Here is an 18966-nt window from a genome sequence, read left to right as displayed (position 1 = left end):
ACATCATTGAATAATTTTTTTTTTTAATCTTCTATATATTTTTTATATTATTTAAAAACATAATAATCATTATAAACTGAACTGGATTTGCAATAAAGGTTTTTAATAACTTCAAAATATTTTCAGTCATCTTTCGATCCATCTTGAGTAACTGGTGCTCTTCTCACATTGGCATCAGCTGATATTATTGGTAGGTTATTTTTTTTAATTAGGCAGAAACATGTTTAAAATGTGGCCAAAGTGTTGAGTTTGAATTGTGTCTGTCCTTTTAATATATTGCTGTGTTTATACATTTCATAATATTAAAGATGTGGTCCTATTTTGTGTATGTGTATGACATAAATTTATTGTCAATATCGATTGGTTTTTGATTTTTATCTACGAGATGGATGGCAAACATTGACTCTACATTGGGATGGAGGGATTTCTTGTGTACATCAAATGAGATGCAGCTTCAAATAAGAGTTCAGTGAACACTAAGAAGCCCTCTATAGTAACATAGAGTCAACATTTGCCAACTACCTAATAATCTAATGCAAACAAATCCTTCAACATTGACAACAACCTTGATATACTAAACCACACAAAAAATCCTATATTTTAACATATTTGAAAATCATAAAACATATTAATATACAATACACTAAAAAAACCTACCAGCTAATATTAGGTTGAGAACAGTATGACTAGTCACTGAGGATTATCATAAAGGTAACTGAAAACAATTTGAAGCAAGTTTTTTAAAATGCTATGTTATAAATTTGATTCATTTAGTTGTTACAGTTTTTTTTTAAGCAATTCTCATTGCACTTTCATGGAACTTTTTTGTATCATGGCACTTTTTTTATTCAATATAATTTTCCTGTTTTGATAAAAATGTAAAAGGTTTTGTTTAATTTGAGTAAAAATTCATTTTAATTTTGACAAATAATACAAAATATACCAATTAGAATAATTATTTTCTACCATTTTTTATTACTATTATTTTTTTATTCTCTAAAATCTGATTCAATTTAGTATTTCTGAGCAATTAGAAGTTTATATAAAATGTAAAAATGTACAACAAATAAAATAATTGTTATTTATTTATAAATAATAGAAACCAAATTAGGAAAAAAGAAATTACTCAAAATTACATTGAATTTTGAAATATGTTATGGATTCCCTAGAAGATTCCTTTCCCATGTTCCTAATTTACTCTAAAATGGTTAGTAATAATTTTATAGTTTCCAAAAAAAAGGTGCAACTAAGAAAAATATTATTATGTTAGTACTTAAAAAGATTTCCATCTTTACTTAAATTTCCTCTTTTTCTCACTAAACTTAGGGAAGTGTACTGACCTCACCTTGATTTACTTTCCTCTATTCCTTACTGGGGTACAGTTTCTTCTTTCCCATCTTCAATTTTTATTATTCTCAATATTTTTCCTTCTCTTCTACCAACTTGATGATATTCTTTTTTTTCAAACTGATGCTGCTTTCTTACATTTTCAGCAGTTATCCTTTGCCTCTTTCTCCTAAAATTTTGCAAAGCTTCTGCCAATCTCTAAGGAACCGTAGAATTTCTTTTACTCTTATTTTTGTACTTTTTACACTTGTCTTCCTGTACCTTCTCTGTACATTTGACAAAACTTTCTTAATATTCTCTCACTGTTGTAAATTTAAATCTAATAGAGTCTTAGTTTTTAGTCAAAATCTATTCAGAATGAAGTAGTAAATATAAAATAAGAAAACTTTTTTGAATTCTTTTCTTGAAACTATTCTTTTTGAACTGGTCCCCTAAAATTTAAGACTTACTTCCATAGGCCTCCTTCACTTCGTTTATTTTCCCACTTTCAGTTCTGCAATGAACTTTGTAATTTAAAAATGGTTTATACGTATTACGTGTAATGATCCAGCTACAGAAAAATAAAAAGATAACAACAAAATAGTTAGCAAATACTGTATCTGGGTAAGGATGCACCATGAGGCTTCACCTATATTTAGCTAATTATAATTACCATTATAATCAAATAATAATAATAATGGCTAGAAACTTAAATTAAATTGTTTTTGTTTCTTTTTCTTAAAAAAATAATTATTAAATAAAATATTGTATATGTATGTTTTTTTTACTATTTATTACTACTATTTACTATTTTTTGGAAATATTTTTACAATATTAATGGGGGAATAAATCTAAAGGAAGTAATAATGAAACTTTTTTAGTAAATTACTAATTATTATTATTTTTATGTAAATATTAGCAGAATATTAAAGGGGACCATTAAAACCTTTAATATTAGATTGATTGTTGTTTCCCTAATGAAAAAATCAAAGAAAATAAAATACAATTTAAAATCATCCAGTCTCGAGTGTACTGTTTTTGTGAAAATTATTATCATAAAATAATTTTGCTAAAAAATTCCATTCAAAATAAAAAAAAATTGAAGATTGCAAAAACTTTTAGAGTTGCTACTTCTTTTTAATGTTAAAATGAAAACATTAAAAAAGTTGAATAAATTAAAATAAGAAAATTTAAGAAGAATAAATTTAGATAAATGGAGATTCAAAAATATGCAAATTATTAAAGAATTTTTGTTGAAAATAACAAAAAAAAATCCCTTTCGGCATGCTGGAAGATGGAGGTAGATTTCACCAGTGCTAAGATAAAGAGATTTCCACCTTAAAGTTAAGAACAACTTCAAATTTTCTCAATAAGACAATGGTTGCAAGTGAAAAAGAGTTTCACATGTTTAGCAAATGACAAGCCCCATCTTCTAATAATTCCAGCAGTATTTTGGTCATCCCTTGCCAAAGGGATGATCGTATCAAAAATTGTTTTAGACAAAAGTTTTAGGTAATGTTTAGAGGACTAAAGACCACTTCAAACTGATGCAACACTGTGCCTAAGGAAGGTATGAGTTTTTGTCTTAGAAACTCCATTTTTTCCACACCCTGGGCCAATGGTTGGTGATATCAAAAAACTTTACTTAGATAAGTTTTAAGTCTTTATCCAAAGAATAGTAGGGACTTAAAGCGATTCGGTATGTTACTTAATTAGAAAGTTATAACGATATTTTGTTTTTTCGAAAAAGTATTTCCATCCCCATGATCCAATTTTGCCCATTAACGAACTCGATCGAGATTTTGGGTCGTTATATTTTATGTATCAATTTGAAAGTGATTGGCGCAAAATTACGGCAGTTGTAGTGTCCACAAGAAAGAGAAACATATATATATATAAACTTTTGAACTGACGGTAGTTTTGGGGTCTGGGGGATGCAAAGTGCGAAGATATGTCGAAATTTTCCGAAAGTCGAATCATGGTACCCATTACAATAGGTAGCATTCTTACGAAATCTACCCAATATATGATCCATAACCTTCTGAAAGGTGATATGATTCAAGAAAAGCTTAGTAATATTTTTTTAATTATAACAAATAAACCTTTTCTATAGAAGCGGAATTATTTTACATAAGTTAATTGCTATGTAATATGTCATCATAGGTAGTAAATAAAGCAAAATAAAAACAAACTTTGTTTGAGGCTTAAATAGAAGAACCTGCTAGCAGTTGGCACCACATTTTTCTGGTTCAGGTACACAGAAAATGATTTTCTTCCATATTTTTTCAGAAGGAGAATTAGTCTTCTGCACTGAAGTACGTGGATTTTGACTCGATTTAACATTCCCTGTGAAAGCACTGATTGGAAACTGTTCATAGATTTGTCCAAAAGAAGCCTCAAAGTTGTCGTTCTTTACAATGGGAATCGTATCTGTCAATACCCGTCAGAGATTCTGTCCAATTAAAAGATGATTACAATAATTTGGAATTCGTTTTCAATAAAATTAAATACGACAATCATAAGTAGATTACATGCAGCAAACTCAAAACAATATCAATGTTCCTAGGACAGCAAGGAAGATACACAAAATTTCCTTGTTTTTGTGTGAATGGGATAGCAGGGACAGAAAAATCATTGGATAAGGAAAGATTGACCAAAAAGAGCTTCATTAGAACCTGGAACCAAAAATGTGCTCCGAAAAGCTCTCATAGATCCAAATAAAGTTCTCCTTCCACCTCTGCCAAGTTAGACTTGATGAAGCAATCTTTCTTTTTCCTGTTTAGCCTCCGGGAATTACTGTTCAGGTACTACTTCAGAAGATGAATGAGGATGATATGTATAAGTGTAAATCAAGTGTAGTCTTGTACAGTCTCAGTTCAACCATTCTTGAGATGTGTGGTTAATTGAACCCAACCACCAAAGAACTGCCGGCCTCCGTGGTGCGAGTGGTAGCGTCTTGGCCTTTCATCCGGAGGTCCCAGGTTCGAGTCCCGGTCAAGCATGGCATTTTCACACATGCTACAATTCATTCATCTCATCCTCTGAAGCAGTATCTAACAGTGGATCCTGAAGTTAAAAAAAACCAAAGGAACACCCGTATCCATGATCTGGTATTCAAATCCATATAAAAGTAACTGCCTTTACTAGGACTTGAACGCTGGAACTCTCGACTTCCAAATCAGCTGATTTGGGAAGGCATGTTCACCACTAGACCAAGCCAGTGGGTTTGATGAAGCAATCTGTCAAAGCCTTACCAAAAGAAGGTAAATGTTTTAAATACTTCTGTGACAAATTTCCAATCTTATCAACTGCCAAACTAAGAGAGGTTATCTTTACTGGTCCTGACATTAGAAAACTTCTCAAAGATGGTAATTTTGAGAAAAAGAACCTGGGGAGCCTTTAAAGTTGTAATAACCAAATTTCTAGGCAATAAGAAGGATCTGACTTCAAATCAGTCATTAAGAACATGCTGCAGAAGTACAAAAACTTAGGCTGTTCCATGAGCTTGGAGGTTCACTTCTTAAATTCACATGTGACTATTTTCCTAAAAATCTATGCGCCTTTAGCGAAGAGATTTCATCAGGACATGAAAGAAATGTAATGGAGGTATCAAAGAAAATGGACTACTACAATGATGACAGACTACTACTGGATGTTACAACGAGATGAACCCTGCAATTACATAGAAGGAAAAGTGCAAAGCAGAGTATAAGCCGTCCAAAGAAACTTTGACACATGGAATAAAATTGTAAGTATTTTACATACTTCGTCATTAAGGGTATGTGAAGAGGGGGAGTGGTTTCCAAAGGCGTGATGTACCTCATAAAAATTAATTAAATGAATAAAAATAAATTAATTTTAAAATGCACTATAGTAAAAATTGGCTTATTTTGTGGTAATTCCCCGCCCTCTTCTTCAGACCACTCAACTGTTTAGCTATAAGATTGCATAGTATAAGCGAAAAAATGGAATGTATTATCTCAATCTATTATAAAAAATGTTTTATATCTAATCTATTATATCACATTTTCGCAATTTTTCAACTTTTTACAAATTCTGTAATTTGCTGTTTGCGAAAAATCCTGACGTGATGGAAAAAATGAAGGTTATTTTCGGATTCAGAGCTAAAGAATACATAAGAATCAATTATTAAAAATTAAAAAACACAACCATCGCAAGTTTTTGTGTAATAGTTTCGTATTTTCTCTTTTTGTTATATATATTTGACTCTTCTCCAGCAAACTTCTGCAACACACGAGACAAATGAAGAGTAAAAATGATTAAGTATGGTTCATTTTTTTGGTAGTAGTAATTATTAAGTAAGTATAATAATTTTTTGTTGAAAATAATATTATTAATACATATTTCTCATTCTACTTAAAATAAAGTAATGTAATACAAAAAATACAATACAAATATAATAAATACACTAATAAAGTATTAAGTATTTTTTTTATTTCTGAATATGTGGGAATTACTTTTGGTATCCAGTTTACTTTAAGACAATAAGTCGATTTTAATTTTTTTCATGAAAAAGAATTTCGTTGCTTTTAATTTTAACCGGATCAAAAATCTTCTTTTAATTAATTCTGAGATAGTCTAATAAATATATATTTTTGAAAATTTGTGTTTTTTTACCTTTCTGATATTAGGTCTACGGTTCAGTCGTCTGTCTTTTAAAATAAATTCTCAATCTTAAGTTTTCATGTATATCTTTTTTTTACTGCAGTGAAAAGTATAATTGTATCATTTCCTGTTAAATTTTTCACCTCATCTGTTACCGTGTTTTATACCATAACATGCTCCTAACCCATCATCTACTTTGCATCATTGCTACATGGAAAACACGATTACAACTGTAAAAAAAAAAAAAAACAAATTTAAATGCGTCTAGAATACAGAAAAATACAGAGTGAGCGCGCTGTTCAAACGTTCTCAACAGCAATCCACCGCGCCGTTCAGTCAGTAAGCGTACGAACTTCGGTATCATTAATTCCATATCAAATTCACAGCATACATTTTTCAGTTTCATAATTCCTTTGCTATTAGCTGTTTTTTTTTAATAATTATTAAAGATTTATCAAAACGAACGACGTAGAACTAATTTGTAAATATTTTTACACTTTAACCGTTTAAATCATATTTAACCACTTTTACTGTGAATTTGGCTCGCGTGTAGAAGGGTCAATTACATTACAAAAACAGAGAATACAGAACTATTATTTTTCAGCAGAAAAACAGATATTATCATTTGTATCTTGTCAAATGTTATAAATTGAATGAACAAAAACCAGAAAATGTATTATTTTTAGTTTATTTAAGGATTAAAATTAATAAATCTGAAGCTTTCTCATTCCCTATTTTGCATTATTATGTCAGTAAGTAATGAAAAATCGTAAAAAGGAAGATTTTTGTTATTTAGTGAAATCATCCACTGATGAGAGAAAATTAATTACAAGGCAGCATCTAAATCATCCATACGAATCGAGTTAATGTGGTTTTGAAGTGATATGAATTATTAAAAAAATAAACCTATTAATTTTTGAGATTACCCTTCTCAACAATAGAAGAGAATTATTTTACGTAAGTTAATAGTTATGTAATACGTCATCGTAGGCAGTTAAATAAAGCAAAATAAAAACAAACTTGAGCTAGTTTGCAAATGTCAACTACATATTGTTGTAGTTGACAAATGTCAACTACATATTTCATGTAGTTGAAATATGTTGTTTTATTGAAGTGATGTGTATACATCACTAAGTTCTCATTTATTTACCGAACTTGTATAAGTTCGGTAAAAAATTTATATCTGTTTTATAATTTTATTGTATTTGTTTTAAAATACAGTTTCGAGTAGCAATAAACAAAAAATGAGAAAACCTTCATACAACTTTATTTGAAATGTGAAGTAAGTAAAAAGTATCTCTTAATTCACAAAATATTTAGTTTTTGCCATTTAAATTGTTTATTTATAATAATTTATAAATTATTTAAAGTATATTAATAATAATTTGTTTATTTACAAATTTAACTATTTTTTTTGAATTGACTGTTGTTACTTTGAACTCAATTAACTGTTATAAATCTTTCACACTTGGTCTATAAATGATGTTGACTGCATTAAAAAAAAACCACAAAAATTAAATTAAAATTTTCCTGTTAAAACTGTGACAGGAACATGGATTAAAGGATCAATTATTCTATGTAGCGCTTTAAAAAATGTAAATAGTACTTATCGGGAAGTTGTTAATGTGTCACCTAACATTTAAAGAACTTGGCAATGTCGGTTGATGTTTGATACCTTCATAATTGAGCTGAAATTAAACAGGTCTGCATTGGTCATTGGGTTTGGTACAAATAATAGTAGAAAACATTCAAATCCTGTGTTTCCTTATCAATCTGCTAGTATTACTTTCTACCAACCTTGCTACTCACAAAATATCTCATTTTGTATTCATTTTCATATTCCAAAATCTCACTGTTTTACAAATGTCAATAATAATGAATTCTAATGTCATTTTTTCATAGTTCATGTTTTCATATCACTAAGATTTCTCTTCTGCCTCAGCAGAGTGGATTAGCATAGTGGATTTCCAATTATTTAAGCAAAATATAAATTTAAATTTTAAAAAAATAAAAAATAAATCTAAAAAAATAGAAAGATATTTTAGTACATGATTGTCAGAAATAAGGCTGGATTTTTTGTGTATGAAACATATTAACAAAGTATTTAAAACATTAATAATAAAGTTTTCTTTTACCTTAATTTTTCTACATTCTATAATTTTCAAATAGAAAAATAGTGTGTTAATTCTCTACAGGCGGAGTTGTAGTGGATAATCAAAATTCATTTATCAATTTTTCTTCACAGAATTAGAACCAGGTGAAGAAAAATGTCTTGCAAAAGAAGACCAGGGTCTAGAAGGAGAACCATCATCAATAATGCCAGATGCTCTCAGTTTTACTGTAAAATATTTAGGTAGCACTATAGTTAGCAACAACACAACTGCAACTGCTGCTGTGGATACAATTCTTACTATGGTATGACTATTTTACTGACATTACTTAAAAATGAATAATTATTCATTAATATCAATTTCATTATTAGTATTTGAGGAACCATAATTGTTCAGTTCTGCTTGTGATAAAGATAATCAATTCTACCTTGAGTTTTCTAAGGGTGTGGAAAGACTGGTGAAAATTTCTTTGTTTTTCAAATATGAGTTACATTTTCACTTGATTTTTATTCCCTTGTTTGTAGAAATAAATTAAGCAATATACAACTTCTATTATATCAGTACAGATCTGCTTCCATTGTGTGAAAGTTAAATGTGCTATGCTTTTGGTAATGATGATCACCCATGTTAATAATTAAAAATATAATCATTTGTAATAAACAAACCAACCTAAATTTTATTTTAAATAGCTTACAACAAAACATTTAAAAACTACCAATATTAACGTAAGCTGACACTGGATGATAACAGTTACACTGATTACTGATGATGGTCATAGAAATCACAAAGTATTTTGAAGTTATTAAAATCATTCTATTAGAGAATTTGGTTTCGTTTGAAATCATATAATTAAAGTTAAATTAAAACAAGTTATAAGTTGTCTACAAAAGAAAACAAATTGAATTGTAATTAGTAAAATGTTTTTAAAATTAACACTTCATTTTTTCCTTATATCTCTGCCCTTGTTCATGCATCAAATACCATTTATTACTACTTTCATTTATTTATTTATACTTTCATTCATTACTAAATTTATAAAATAATTTTTCCAGAAAACCCAGTTAAACACATAATTCAGAGGACTTTGAGTTTAATAAATTTTTGAAGTACAAAGTCAACTGTCAACATCTTTGAGAAAAATGTGGTATCTGAAAATTTTTACTATTGGTAAGGAAGTAAAATTTTGGCGTAGAACTGTAAATCAATATAGTAATAAGAGATCTTGATAATGCATTTAGAATGTGTCCAATACAATTGTGTTAGCTTCCATGTTGATTGACTCTTAAGAGATATTCCCGTACATTTTATTTTAATTTTTTTTTCTGTGAGGGAAATTAATACTATGAATTCAAATTAATTAAATTAAATTCAAATGTGCTTTTAATTCAATTGTTATGTTGTTAATTCTTAGAAAATTATTCCTGTGGTAATATTTTTTAGGCAAAAGTTGCAAAACGGAAAAAGTACCAAGTGACAGTTATGGTTACACTGAATGGAGTTATGGTTTCTGATCCTAAAACAGGAAGTTTAATTTTTGATGCTTCAATATATAGGTAAGGTATGGTAATTTGAATACAATTCTTAACAAGATAAATGTAGTAAAAATAAAAAAGTTTTTTATTATTATTTTTATTTATCATATATATATAAATATATGTATTTTTATATAATAATGCAACAATATATATATGCATATGTTGTACTTATACAAATATATATGTGTGTAAACGTATGTATATAAGGGTGTCCCAAAATGAACTGATTTTTTAAATTTGCCACCCTTTTTTTCATGACAAAACCAAAGTAGAGATTTTTATATACTGTTATCAGTAAACAAACATTGAGTTAAATTATTGAAAAGTACACACTTGAACTACGCATAGAAATTGTAAAAAGACAATACACGAGTTGATAACAAGTTTTCAAAAAAAAATCATCTAAAGTGGTGAGGCACATTTTTTCTTATTGGCTTTGTCAATAAACAAAATTGTTGAATTTGGGGATCAGCAAATCCAAAAGAGATTGAAAAACGTTCTATGCACCCTCGACTGATCACAGTTTGGTGCAGGTTTTGGGCTGGGGATTGATTGGACCTTACTTCTTCAAAAATGAAAATGGAGATGGCATTACCATAAATGTTGTTCAATATCGTGAGTGATTTCAAACATTTTATGGCTTAAAATTAAAAATGTGGATATGGAAGTTGTGTGGTTTTGATAAGACAGTGCAATATGCCACACTTCCAATGAAATCATACAGTTATTGCAAGAAAAATTTAATGTCATGTTATCTCCCAGCCAGGTGATGTGAATTGGCCGGCAATATCATGTGACAACACCATTGAGCTTTTTTCTTTGGGGTTATCTTAAGGACAAAGAGTATATCAATAAACCACAAACAATTGAAGATCTCAAAGAACAAATTCTACACAACATTGCTGAAATTTCCCAGGAATTTTGTCAACATGTTTTGGAAAATTTTGCTAAAAGTGTAAACGTGTGCAGCCAAGGCTTGGGCACTCATTTGTCAGATGTTTTGTATTGCACATAACCTCCATGTTACTACTTTCTAATAAAGCAAAAATATTATCAATATTATCAAATAAAAAATTTGTTGAATAAAAAATTAAAATGTCAACACATTTTGGGACACCCTTCATTACTAGACTTGTGTATGTACGTATATATATATATATATATATATTTTTTTTTTTTTCTAAAATCGATCCTTTAGGGAATCGTATTCCTCTGCACTATACAAATTATTTTAATCCAATCATCCCAAGAACAGAATTAATAAAATAAAATAGGATGACACCTACCTTATTACATAATCCCCAAGCAAGAGCACTTTCGCGAGTACCTCGCATCATCAGTTGCTCTATAATTTTTCAAATCTTTCGTTGCAAATTACACATTAAAATTGAGATTTAAAATTGTTAAAAGATCCTTTTCCAATTAAATCAAAACAGAAATAAAACTAATTTTTTTTTTATATGCAAAATTTTAAATTGTAAATTAAAATTAAAAATTACATATATACAAAATATGAAGTTATTAATAAAAAATTTAATTAAAAGTCAAAATTAAAATTAATAATAAAAGTAAAACAGAAATCCATGTAGACTAGCTAGCCAAAGTTATGTAACTGTACAGAGTTGAAATATTATGTATTATCAATGTCTAATGTAAATCATTTAATAAAATATTTAAAAAATAATACTTGTACTGCTTCATATGATTTACACAATTTTTTTGGTATTTATAAAATAAAGTGCAATGACTGTGACCATATTTATTCCACTAGATCCTTTAAAACTAGATTTGATGAACACTTTAGATATTATAAAAGTAGAATTTGGGTTTCTCCAATGTTTTTGATCATCTTACTAATAATACACATTCAATATCCAATATTCATACAAATTTAGAAGTAATAGTAGGGTTTTTGACATTTTAGAAAGATTTTACATTTATCAATATAAAAGTAAATTTAATTTGATCAACCTACATACAGAATATGATGATGACACATCACAAAAGCTGCTGTAGATAGCAGTACTTCTTTAGACATTGGTAATTCATAATATTTCAACTCTGTACAGTCACATAACTTTGGCTAGCTAGTCTACATGGATTTCTATTTCATTTTTATTAATGACTTCATATTTTGTATATACATAATTTTTAATTTTAATTTACAATTTAAAATTTTGAATATAAAAAAAATTTTATTTTATTTTGGTTTTGATTTAATTGGAAAAGGATCTTTTAACAATTTTAAATCTTAATTTTAATTTTAATGTGTAATTCGCAACAAAAGATTTGAAAAGTTATAGAGCAACTGACGATGCGAAGTACTAGCGAAAGCGCTCTTACTTGGATTATGGAATGAGGTAGGTGTCATCCTATTTTATTTTATTTTATTAATTATGTACTTGGGTTGATTGGATTAATATAATATATATATATATATATAATAAAGAATTGTTTATTAGGTTATTTCTCTTTCAAATAACATTATTGAAATAAACTGGCAAAAGATCACCAAAAGCTTATAAAAAATCGAAACCTAGTAGACCATTTCCATTATTAACGATCATTATAATTAGACACTACATAAATAATATGTAGAAAGTATCTAAGGAGGTGTTGGCCAAATTTAATGGACTGATTAGCACACCAAAATAAACCAAAAAATTCATATGTACCTACCTTGCTTCATTTTCCCTCTGCCATTTTCGGTTTTTTCAACAAAAATTTATATCTTAAAAACCGACTGAGATATTTTAATGAAATTAATGTACATGTATCCAAGGAGCACCACATGAGCGTTTTGTTTATTTTGATATCCTGAATCAGTCCTCTAAGTTTGGCTAATACTCTTGGGACATTTCATACAAAAAATGCATGTCTCATATATATATATATATATATATATATATGTGAAAGAATAAATAAAATGAAAAACTTAAAATAAAAACAAAAAATAATTTAACAACTATTAATTGGCAAACAAATAATACTTAAAAAAAGCAGGGTTTAAGAATGAGAATAAAAAACAGTATAACTGTTGTTCTAGACAACCCCAGTGTAGAGTGTAAATTTAACTTAAAAATATCTAAACCATTTAAAACTCCAATCTAGACTGACCATAGTCATGCCTCTTTTATAAATTGGTAAATAAAACTGATCTCAAGAAAGATAAAAACATCATGAATCTTAACACGCTGGTTATTATGTGTACAGTATTTGGACACGTAACTTAGCTATGTTTGGAAGTATTGTGATCAATTCTGTTCACATTTCCATGCAATGTAAATAGCTGTTTCATATTGACTAGGTCTGGTGTGAAAAAAAATCATCTCAGTTATTTATTATGTGGGTAGCCCTGATTATTAGACTCCTCAGAAAATGTCCAATGCTTGTGGTTAGCTGGCTGCTGTTTTCTTGACGTAGTGAGATAAGTAATGGAGTTCTTTTCATCCTGTGACAAAGAAATTAATTTTATTTAGTTCAGTTGAATTCAACAATTTTACTAAAAGATCATTGACAGCATTCAGAAAGGAAATAGGAAAACAAATTTAAATGCAGTAAAATAACACAAACAAGTAAGTTAGGGCAGGCAGTTTGGATTGGTTTTTTTAAATGGTTTAGATATTTTAAATTAATTTTATAATCTGTATTAGGATTGCCTAGAACAACAATACCTAATATTTGTTTTTTCTTTACTTTTATTTATTCTTGTTCTTAAATCATAGTTTAAAATGCTTGTTTTACAGTGTTTCATAATGATTGTCTAAATATGATTTGACTGAATAATTTTGGTGTAAAATCTTCTTCTGGTTTGTAATCATCAGTATTATCGCATTCATTTTCTTAGCTGCTCTTCTGTGGCAGATCTTCAAGAATGGGAAGTAGTACTGGGATAGGGAGAGATTCACTATGCATAACTGGTCACAAGGCTGAGGGAATGTTCAGATATTGTATATCCTTCTTACTTTTTGTGTTATGACCTTGAACATTAACCATACAAAAATAACAATCATTAAGATAATTTTGTGGCTCCCTTCAAACCATTTGGATTGCAAACGGCATTGATTTTTTGCACCATTTTTCCACATTCTCAGTCCCTCAAAACATGTACGGCATGCCTGTGTGGTGCCGAGCTTTTGTCGTTTTTGTCTCACTAAGCCTTATGCTGAAGTATGCATAATAGACATTTCTCACAAAACTATTATGTCCTGTCTTTGCTTAGCAATATAACAATATAACAGAACACCTTTGGGTTATTCAAACACTTGGGGGAACTCATGTCTAAAGAAATTGCATAAACTACACATGACACCACAAATATAACCTCACAGCATTTTAGCATGTCAACAATAAACTACGTTTCCCACCTAACAGTCAGCAGGCTGTAAGAAGTGCAGTACCTCTTACCAAAATGAAATTTCCCTCACTCCCAATAAAAGTTCCCTTTGAAGAATTTACGTTTAAATAAAAATTGAGTTTACTTGATTTGCAAAAAACTATACGTGATAGAAAAAACTAATTACAGATTTGAAATAAGCGCAAAAAATATTTAAGAGCATGTCAAATTACAGAAACATAGAAAATCATGTTGCATAGAGTAATTAATTGATGAAATAGCTCATACACAATCCAATCTGATACAAGTTCTAAATAAACATCATTTGAGATCATTGCACTGCCTCAAGGAAAAAGGCAAATACTTTGAAAATTTATTGAAAAAAGATGAGCTAAAAATTATACTTTATTACATAAGTTAGAGATGAAAACAAATCGATAAATATTTTAAATTTTTAAATTGGTACTTTCTTGTACTTCTTCAAATATATGATTTTTGCAGATATATAACTAATCTGCAGCATTATGTCATTCAATGCTATTTTTATAATAATGTTGAAAAACATAAGCAATTAGTTCTACTGCTAAATTATTGAATAGAAAGCAGAATTGTTTTAACATTTGAGTTATTTTAAAAGTAAATGTTTCATATCTGTTTTTGAATTACATCTGAAAATGAATAAAAAACTTCCTACAAGAAATACTTTCATTTCTTGTAAAAATTTGTTCAGTTTAGTTAGTGCAAAACAAAATTTTGTAGTTTATTCACAAAAACTGTATTAGTTATTAAAAAAACAAGCTTCAACATAGCTTTTCTTGTCAAATTTTACTTGAAAAATCATCCATCACGTCATCAACTAGGTATAAAAAAAAATGTTAACTTGGATTCAAGATGGTGTGAAGATAGAATGCTAAAAAATGAAATCTCTGTAATGTGTAGACATCTGCATCAGTTTCTATCATCTAAACAAATCCACTATTGTAATTTGAAGCTTTTTCTAACATTTTGTGTTTCACACTAACCAACTGTACTGAAGTATACTTTTCTCTTTCTTTATAAAGTTTTTTATTGCAGGATATCAAATGTTTCAACTGACCCTGTAAGACGTAACATTTTTACTTTCTTTGCGACCAATAAATATGACATAACAGAATGCCATGCATTTCAGTGCCCAAAAAGAAAGATGGTAAGATTTTGAAATTAATACACTTTTTTTATATTATAAACATATGCAAATTTTTTCTTAATGTACAACTAATTTAGCTTTCTAGCTGCTGCTAGAAAGTTAATAAGAAACAACATTAATAAGAAAGGGGAAGAAAGGTTGAGTTTAAAGTTGAGACTTTATAAATAACTATAGAGTATAAGTTAATTATAAATTATTTTATAAATAGTAATTAAAAACAAAACCATATTTAAGTCCTAAAAGAAAATAAATATTTTAAATAAAGTAAAAAATTATAGAAAATAAAGTAAAACATTACATATTTTTAACTGATAAGGTATTTTATTCAGCTGATTAATTACCTATTTCTTACAACTATACTAACTATTATAGTTTTACGTTAAGTCACTACATTTTATTTTAGTACAGGTTGTAGTAAGTAGAAGTATATGTAACCATATTATTATTTTGGTAATACTGTATATTAGTATTAAGTTCGTACTTTTCATACTTTTCTTTGAAATGTACAATTTTCTTTAAAAAATTGTCTGGTGAGATGAAGTTTAAAAATATTTTAAGAATACAAAAAAAGAGATTAGTGTAAAGAATAATCTGATTAAAGAACACATTAGAATTGATAGTTTTTTTTTTTAAAAGTTACAACTAGAGAAGAAGGTAAAACCATAATAAAAACAGAAAAAAGTTAAAATCCATTGTAGAATTTGAAAAATATAGTATAAGAATAAGCAGTTCTCAAGAGATGGTGCTCTTTTATTGAAATCCACTGATCTCCACGGCAGAGTGGTAGCATCTCTACCTTTCAGGTTCCGAATTCAAATCCCAGTCAGGCATGGCATTTTTCATATGCTACAAAAATTTCATTTCCTTATCCCATGCGCTTAAACGGTAATATTATCAAGCCCAAAAAAAGAGATGGAGGAGAATACCTGCAGGTTATAAGGTTAAACTTCATATTGAGAAGGAAACAAAAATAATAATGACAATAATTTTATTGTTTTATACTAGTTATTGCTCAACACTAATTTAAAGGTGAATGTAATTCCCTACAGGATTTCCTGTGTGTATAATACCATACACAGAAAATTTTATCAGCTAAACATACAAGAAGCATTATGGAATGGATCATTTTATCACATTACTGTACACATTTTTGGCTAAGATTTTAAATAAATAAATATAGACTGATATATTACATTTAGCATATACTCTTTCAGTCATAATTTTTGTAACAATAGTAATTTGGCATCATGGAATGAAGAACCTGTTCTAATGACAATTAACAAAAATAGTTAAGGAAATAAATATAAATTGTTAAATCAAAGAAGTAAAATAATTTTAAAATAAAAATATATATGATGTAATATTTATTTATTTATATTTATAATAAATGTAATGAGCAAATCTTGGTTCTACTTCAGAATTACATATTGTAATACTACTCAACAATAGCCTATGCATTCATTCCATTTTTTAAAATGAAGAAAGAGTAATCTTTCTATAAAAACTTATCATTAAATAATTTAATATATATATAATAGAGAGTAAACAATTAGAATAATATATTTGTTACTTTGTTTTTATAATTTCAGTTGTAAAGAATTTTTTATAAAAACAAATACTAGGATTATTTATTTCCTGATTGTTCTTTCTTATATTATAATTATTTTGGTAGTACTCAACATCATGTCACATTTTATATTTAATAAAAGCACATTTAAAAATGTTATTCATATAAATTGTGATTCCATGCTTTGTAATTACAATAGTAATTTATTTTTTATTACAAAATAGTTTTATAAAAGGGGACATTTTCCATGATATATAACTCGTCTCAATCATTATAATTGTAACAAAATTATAAAATTGCATAACCAATCAAACAAATAAAATAAATTAAAAAAATAATAAATAAATAAATATTGCACAAGTATCTGAATACTGTTAAACTAAGAAAAATAATTGTATAAAGGAGTTCATCTACAGTAATTTATAATTTGTCTCTATCAATACAAGAATTATAAAATTACATGTCCCAAATATTTAATCTTTTTTTTCAAATGAAAAAAATAAAAATAAAACACAAACAGCTGATAGCAACCAACGAACAAAAACAATATATATGTACATAGGACCATGCTCTTAAATACGCATTTAGATTATCAGTTTGAATATAATCTTGAATGCCATTTTTCTTTGTTAAACGTATTTAAGTTAATGTCATATTTTAATTTTGTAGAAGAGTATTTTAGGCATTAATAGCTGTGTAATGAGAACCGTTTTCTAATAGGCTTCTATAAAAAAGATATAAAAATATATCTTTATTTCTTTTATTATATTTATGGTAGACTCAACGTTCATTTAATATCCTCATACTACTTTTTAACAAATAATAAATAGTTCCAAGAAGTACAGGGTTAGTACACTGAAAAATTGTCATTTTAAAAATAAAGAATGCCAAGACTCATACAGTATTTCAGCTTAAGCAGAAGTCTGATTTTTTTTTTTAATTGCTTAGAAATATTGTCTTTGAATGACTAGAATTGTTTCCCCATTATTCAATGGATTTAATATTTCATCTTATTAAGATAAAAAAATGTTACTGTTTCAAAACAGAGTCCAACTCTGCAACTATATTCACTGTTTTTACCAAAAATATAATTCTGCTTAGTTTTCCAAGACAATCACTTTGCAAATTTCATATTAAGGCTCATCCTCAAAACAGCCTCAGAAATTTAGCACTGGAGATGAACATATTTAACTAAATGGAAGAGTGATTTCACAGTATTGACATTCTTGCATTCTTGCTTCATGATGTATTACTATGTCAGTTTAAGTACAATTCAAGTACAGTCTATTAACATAAAACCAGTAGTTAATTTCAGCAACTTATATTTAATCCTTCTCTCTTTAACATAGTCATTGCCCTTCATCAGAACTGTAGTGTTGTCTGTAATTTGTAATATTGTACTTGAGTTATAAGATTAAAATTTACAAAAGTTTTAAAGAGAGGCATTTATGAAAATTAAAAAAATAAAAGCCCTAAAATGTGTGAATGACTAAACCAAATACTTTTCCACTGAGAATAAGTATATTTGCCCACCTGGATTTATTGAAACCTTTTAAGTATGATTGAATAGATTATTTTTCTATTTCATCAAAACCAAACAATCAAGCCCTTTAGAAACAAACAATTCATAACATTCATCTGTACAGAATGCCTTCAACAGATAGCCCACAATCCCTCAAAGCACCCCTACCCTTTGTGATTAAATTAAATAATGCCACTTTTTAAATCTTCCACAGTGAAAATAAAACTGATTATTACTCAGCAAACCATTACGCTCTAAAAAAAATCAAATAAATAAAGCTATTCATTAACAATAATTAATTGTTTAGATTCATTTCTCTTAAACAGCTGCAATTTATCAGAACAAATTACATTACTTTATCTGGAAATATTCATACTCATACTAAAAAGCTAACAAGGTGTATCAGTGGCTCAGCAACTAAAGGCAGAATTAAAGGCAATTTGCATTATTTTGTTAATTGAAATTTTATCCCACAAACAAGAAGTTATATTTTCAAAACTTCTAATAATAATTCAAATTTAAACAGGGTTTGTTAATGAAAGTTTGAACTATGAAACAGGTAATCTGAACTTAAACATACAGTAATGCAATTTAAGTATTTGTAAAGCTCTTTAAATAGTGTGTAGAAAAATTATTTTCTTAAATCAAAGTATTTTGTCAAGTTAAGTAGATAAAGCATATAAAAGTGTTGCCTTATATGATGAGGTTTGGGGCTACAAATTAAATCATGAATTAGAAAATTGCTAAAGGTTTTTTA

At 27.8% G+C, this 18966-nt stretch overlaps 1 protein-coding gene across 2 annotated transcripts in view; it reads left to right on the top strand.

Moving 5' to 3' along the window:
• Positions 1-18966, top strand: part of LOC142325183 (low density lipoprotein receptor adapter protein 1-like) — a 58490-nt gene that overhangs the window by 26834 nt on the left and 12690 nt on the right. For both annotated transcript variants that reach the window (XM_075366623.1, XM_075366615.1), the window contains exons 2-4: positions 8198-8367; positions 9504-9616; positions 15009-15120. In XM_075366623.1, coding sequence (XP_075222738.1) covers positions 8269-8367; positions 9504-9616; positions 15009-15120 — 324 coding nt within the window. In that variant the 5' untranslated portion in view covers positions 8198-8268. The remainder of the gene's footprint in view (positions 1-8197; positions 8368-9503; positions 9617-15008; positions 15121-18966) is intronic.

The sequence above is a fragment of the Lycorma delicatula genome, chromosome 1, assembly GCF_047948215.1.
Source record: "Lycorma delicatula isolate Av1 chromosome 1, ASM4794821v1, whole genome shotgun sequence".
Lineage (NCBI taxonomy): Eukaryota > Metazoa > Arthropoda > Insecta > Hemiptera > Fulgoridae > Lycorma > Lycorma delicatula.
This window is presented reverse-complemented; position numbering and strand designations above follow the sequence as displayed.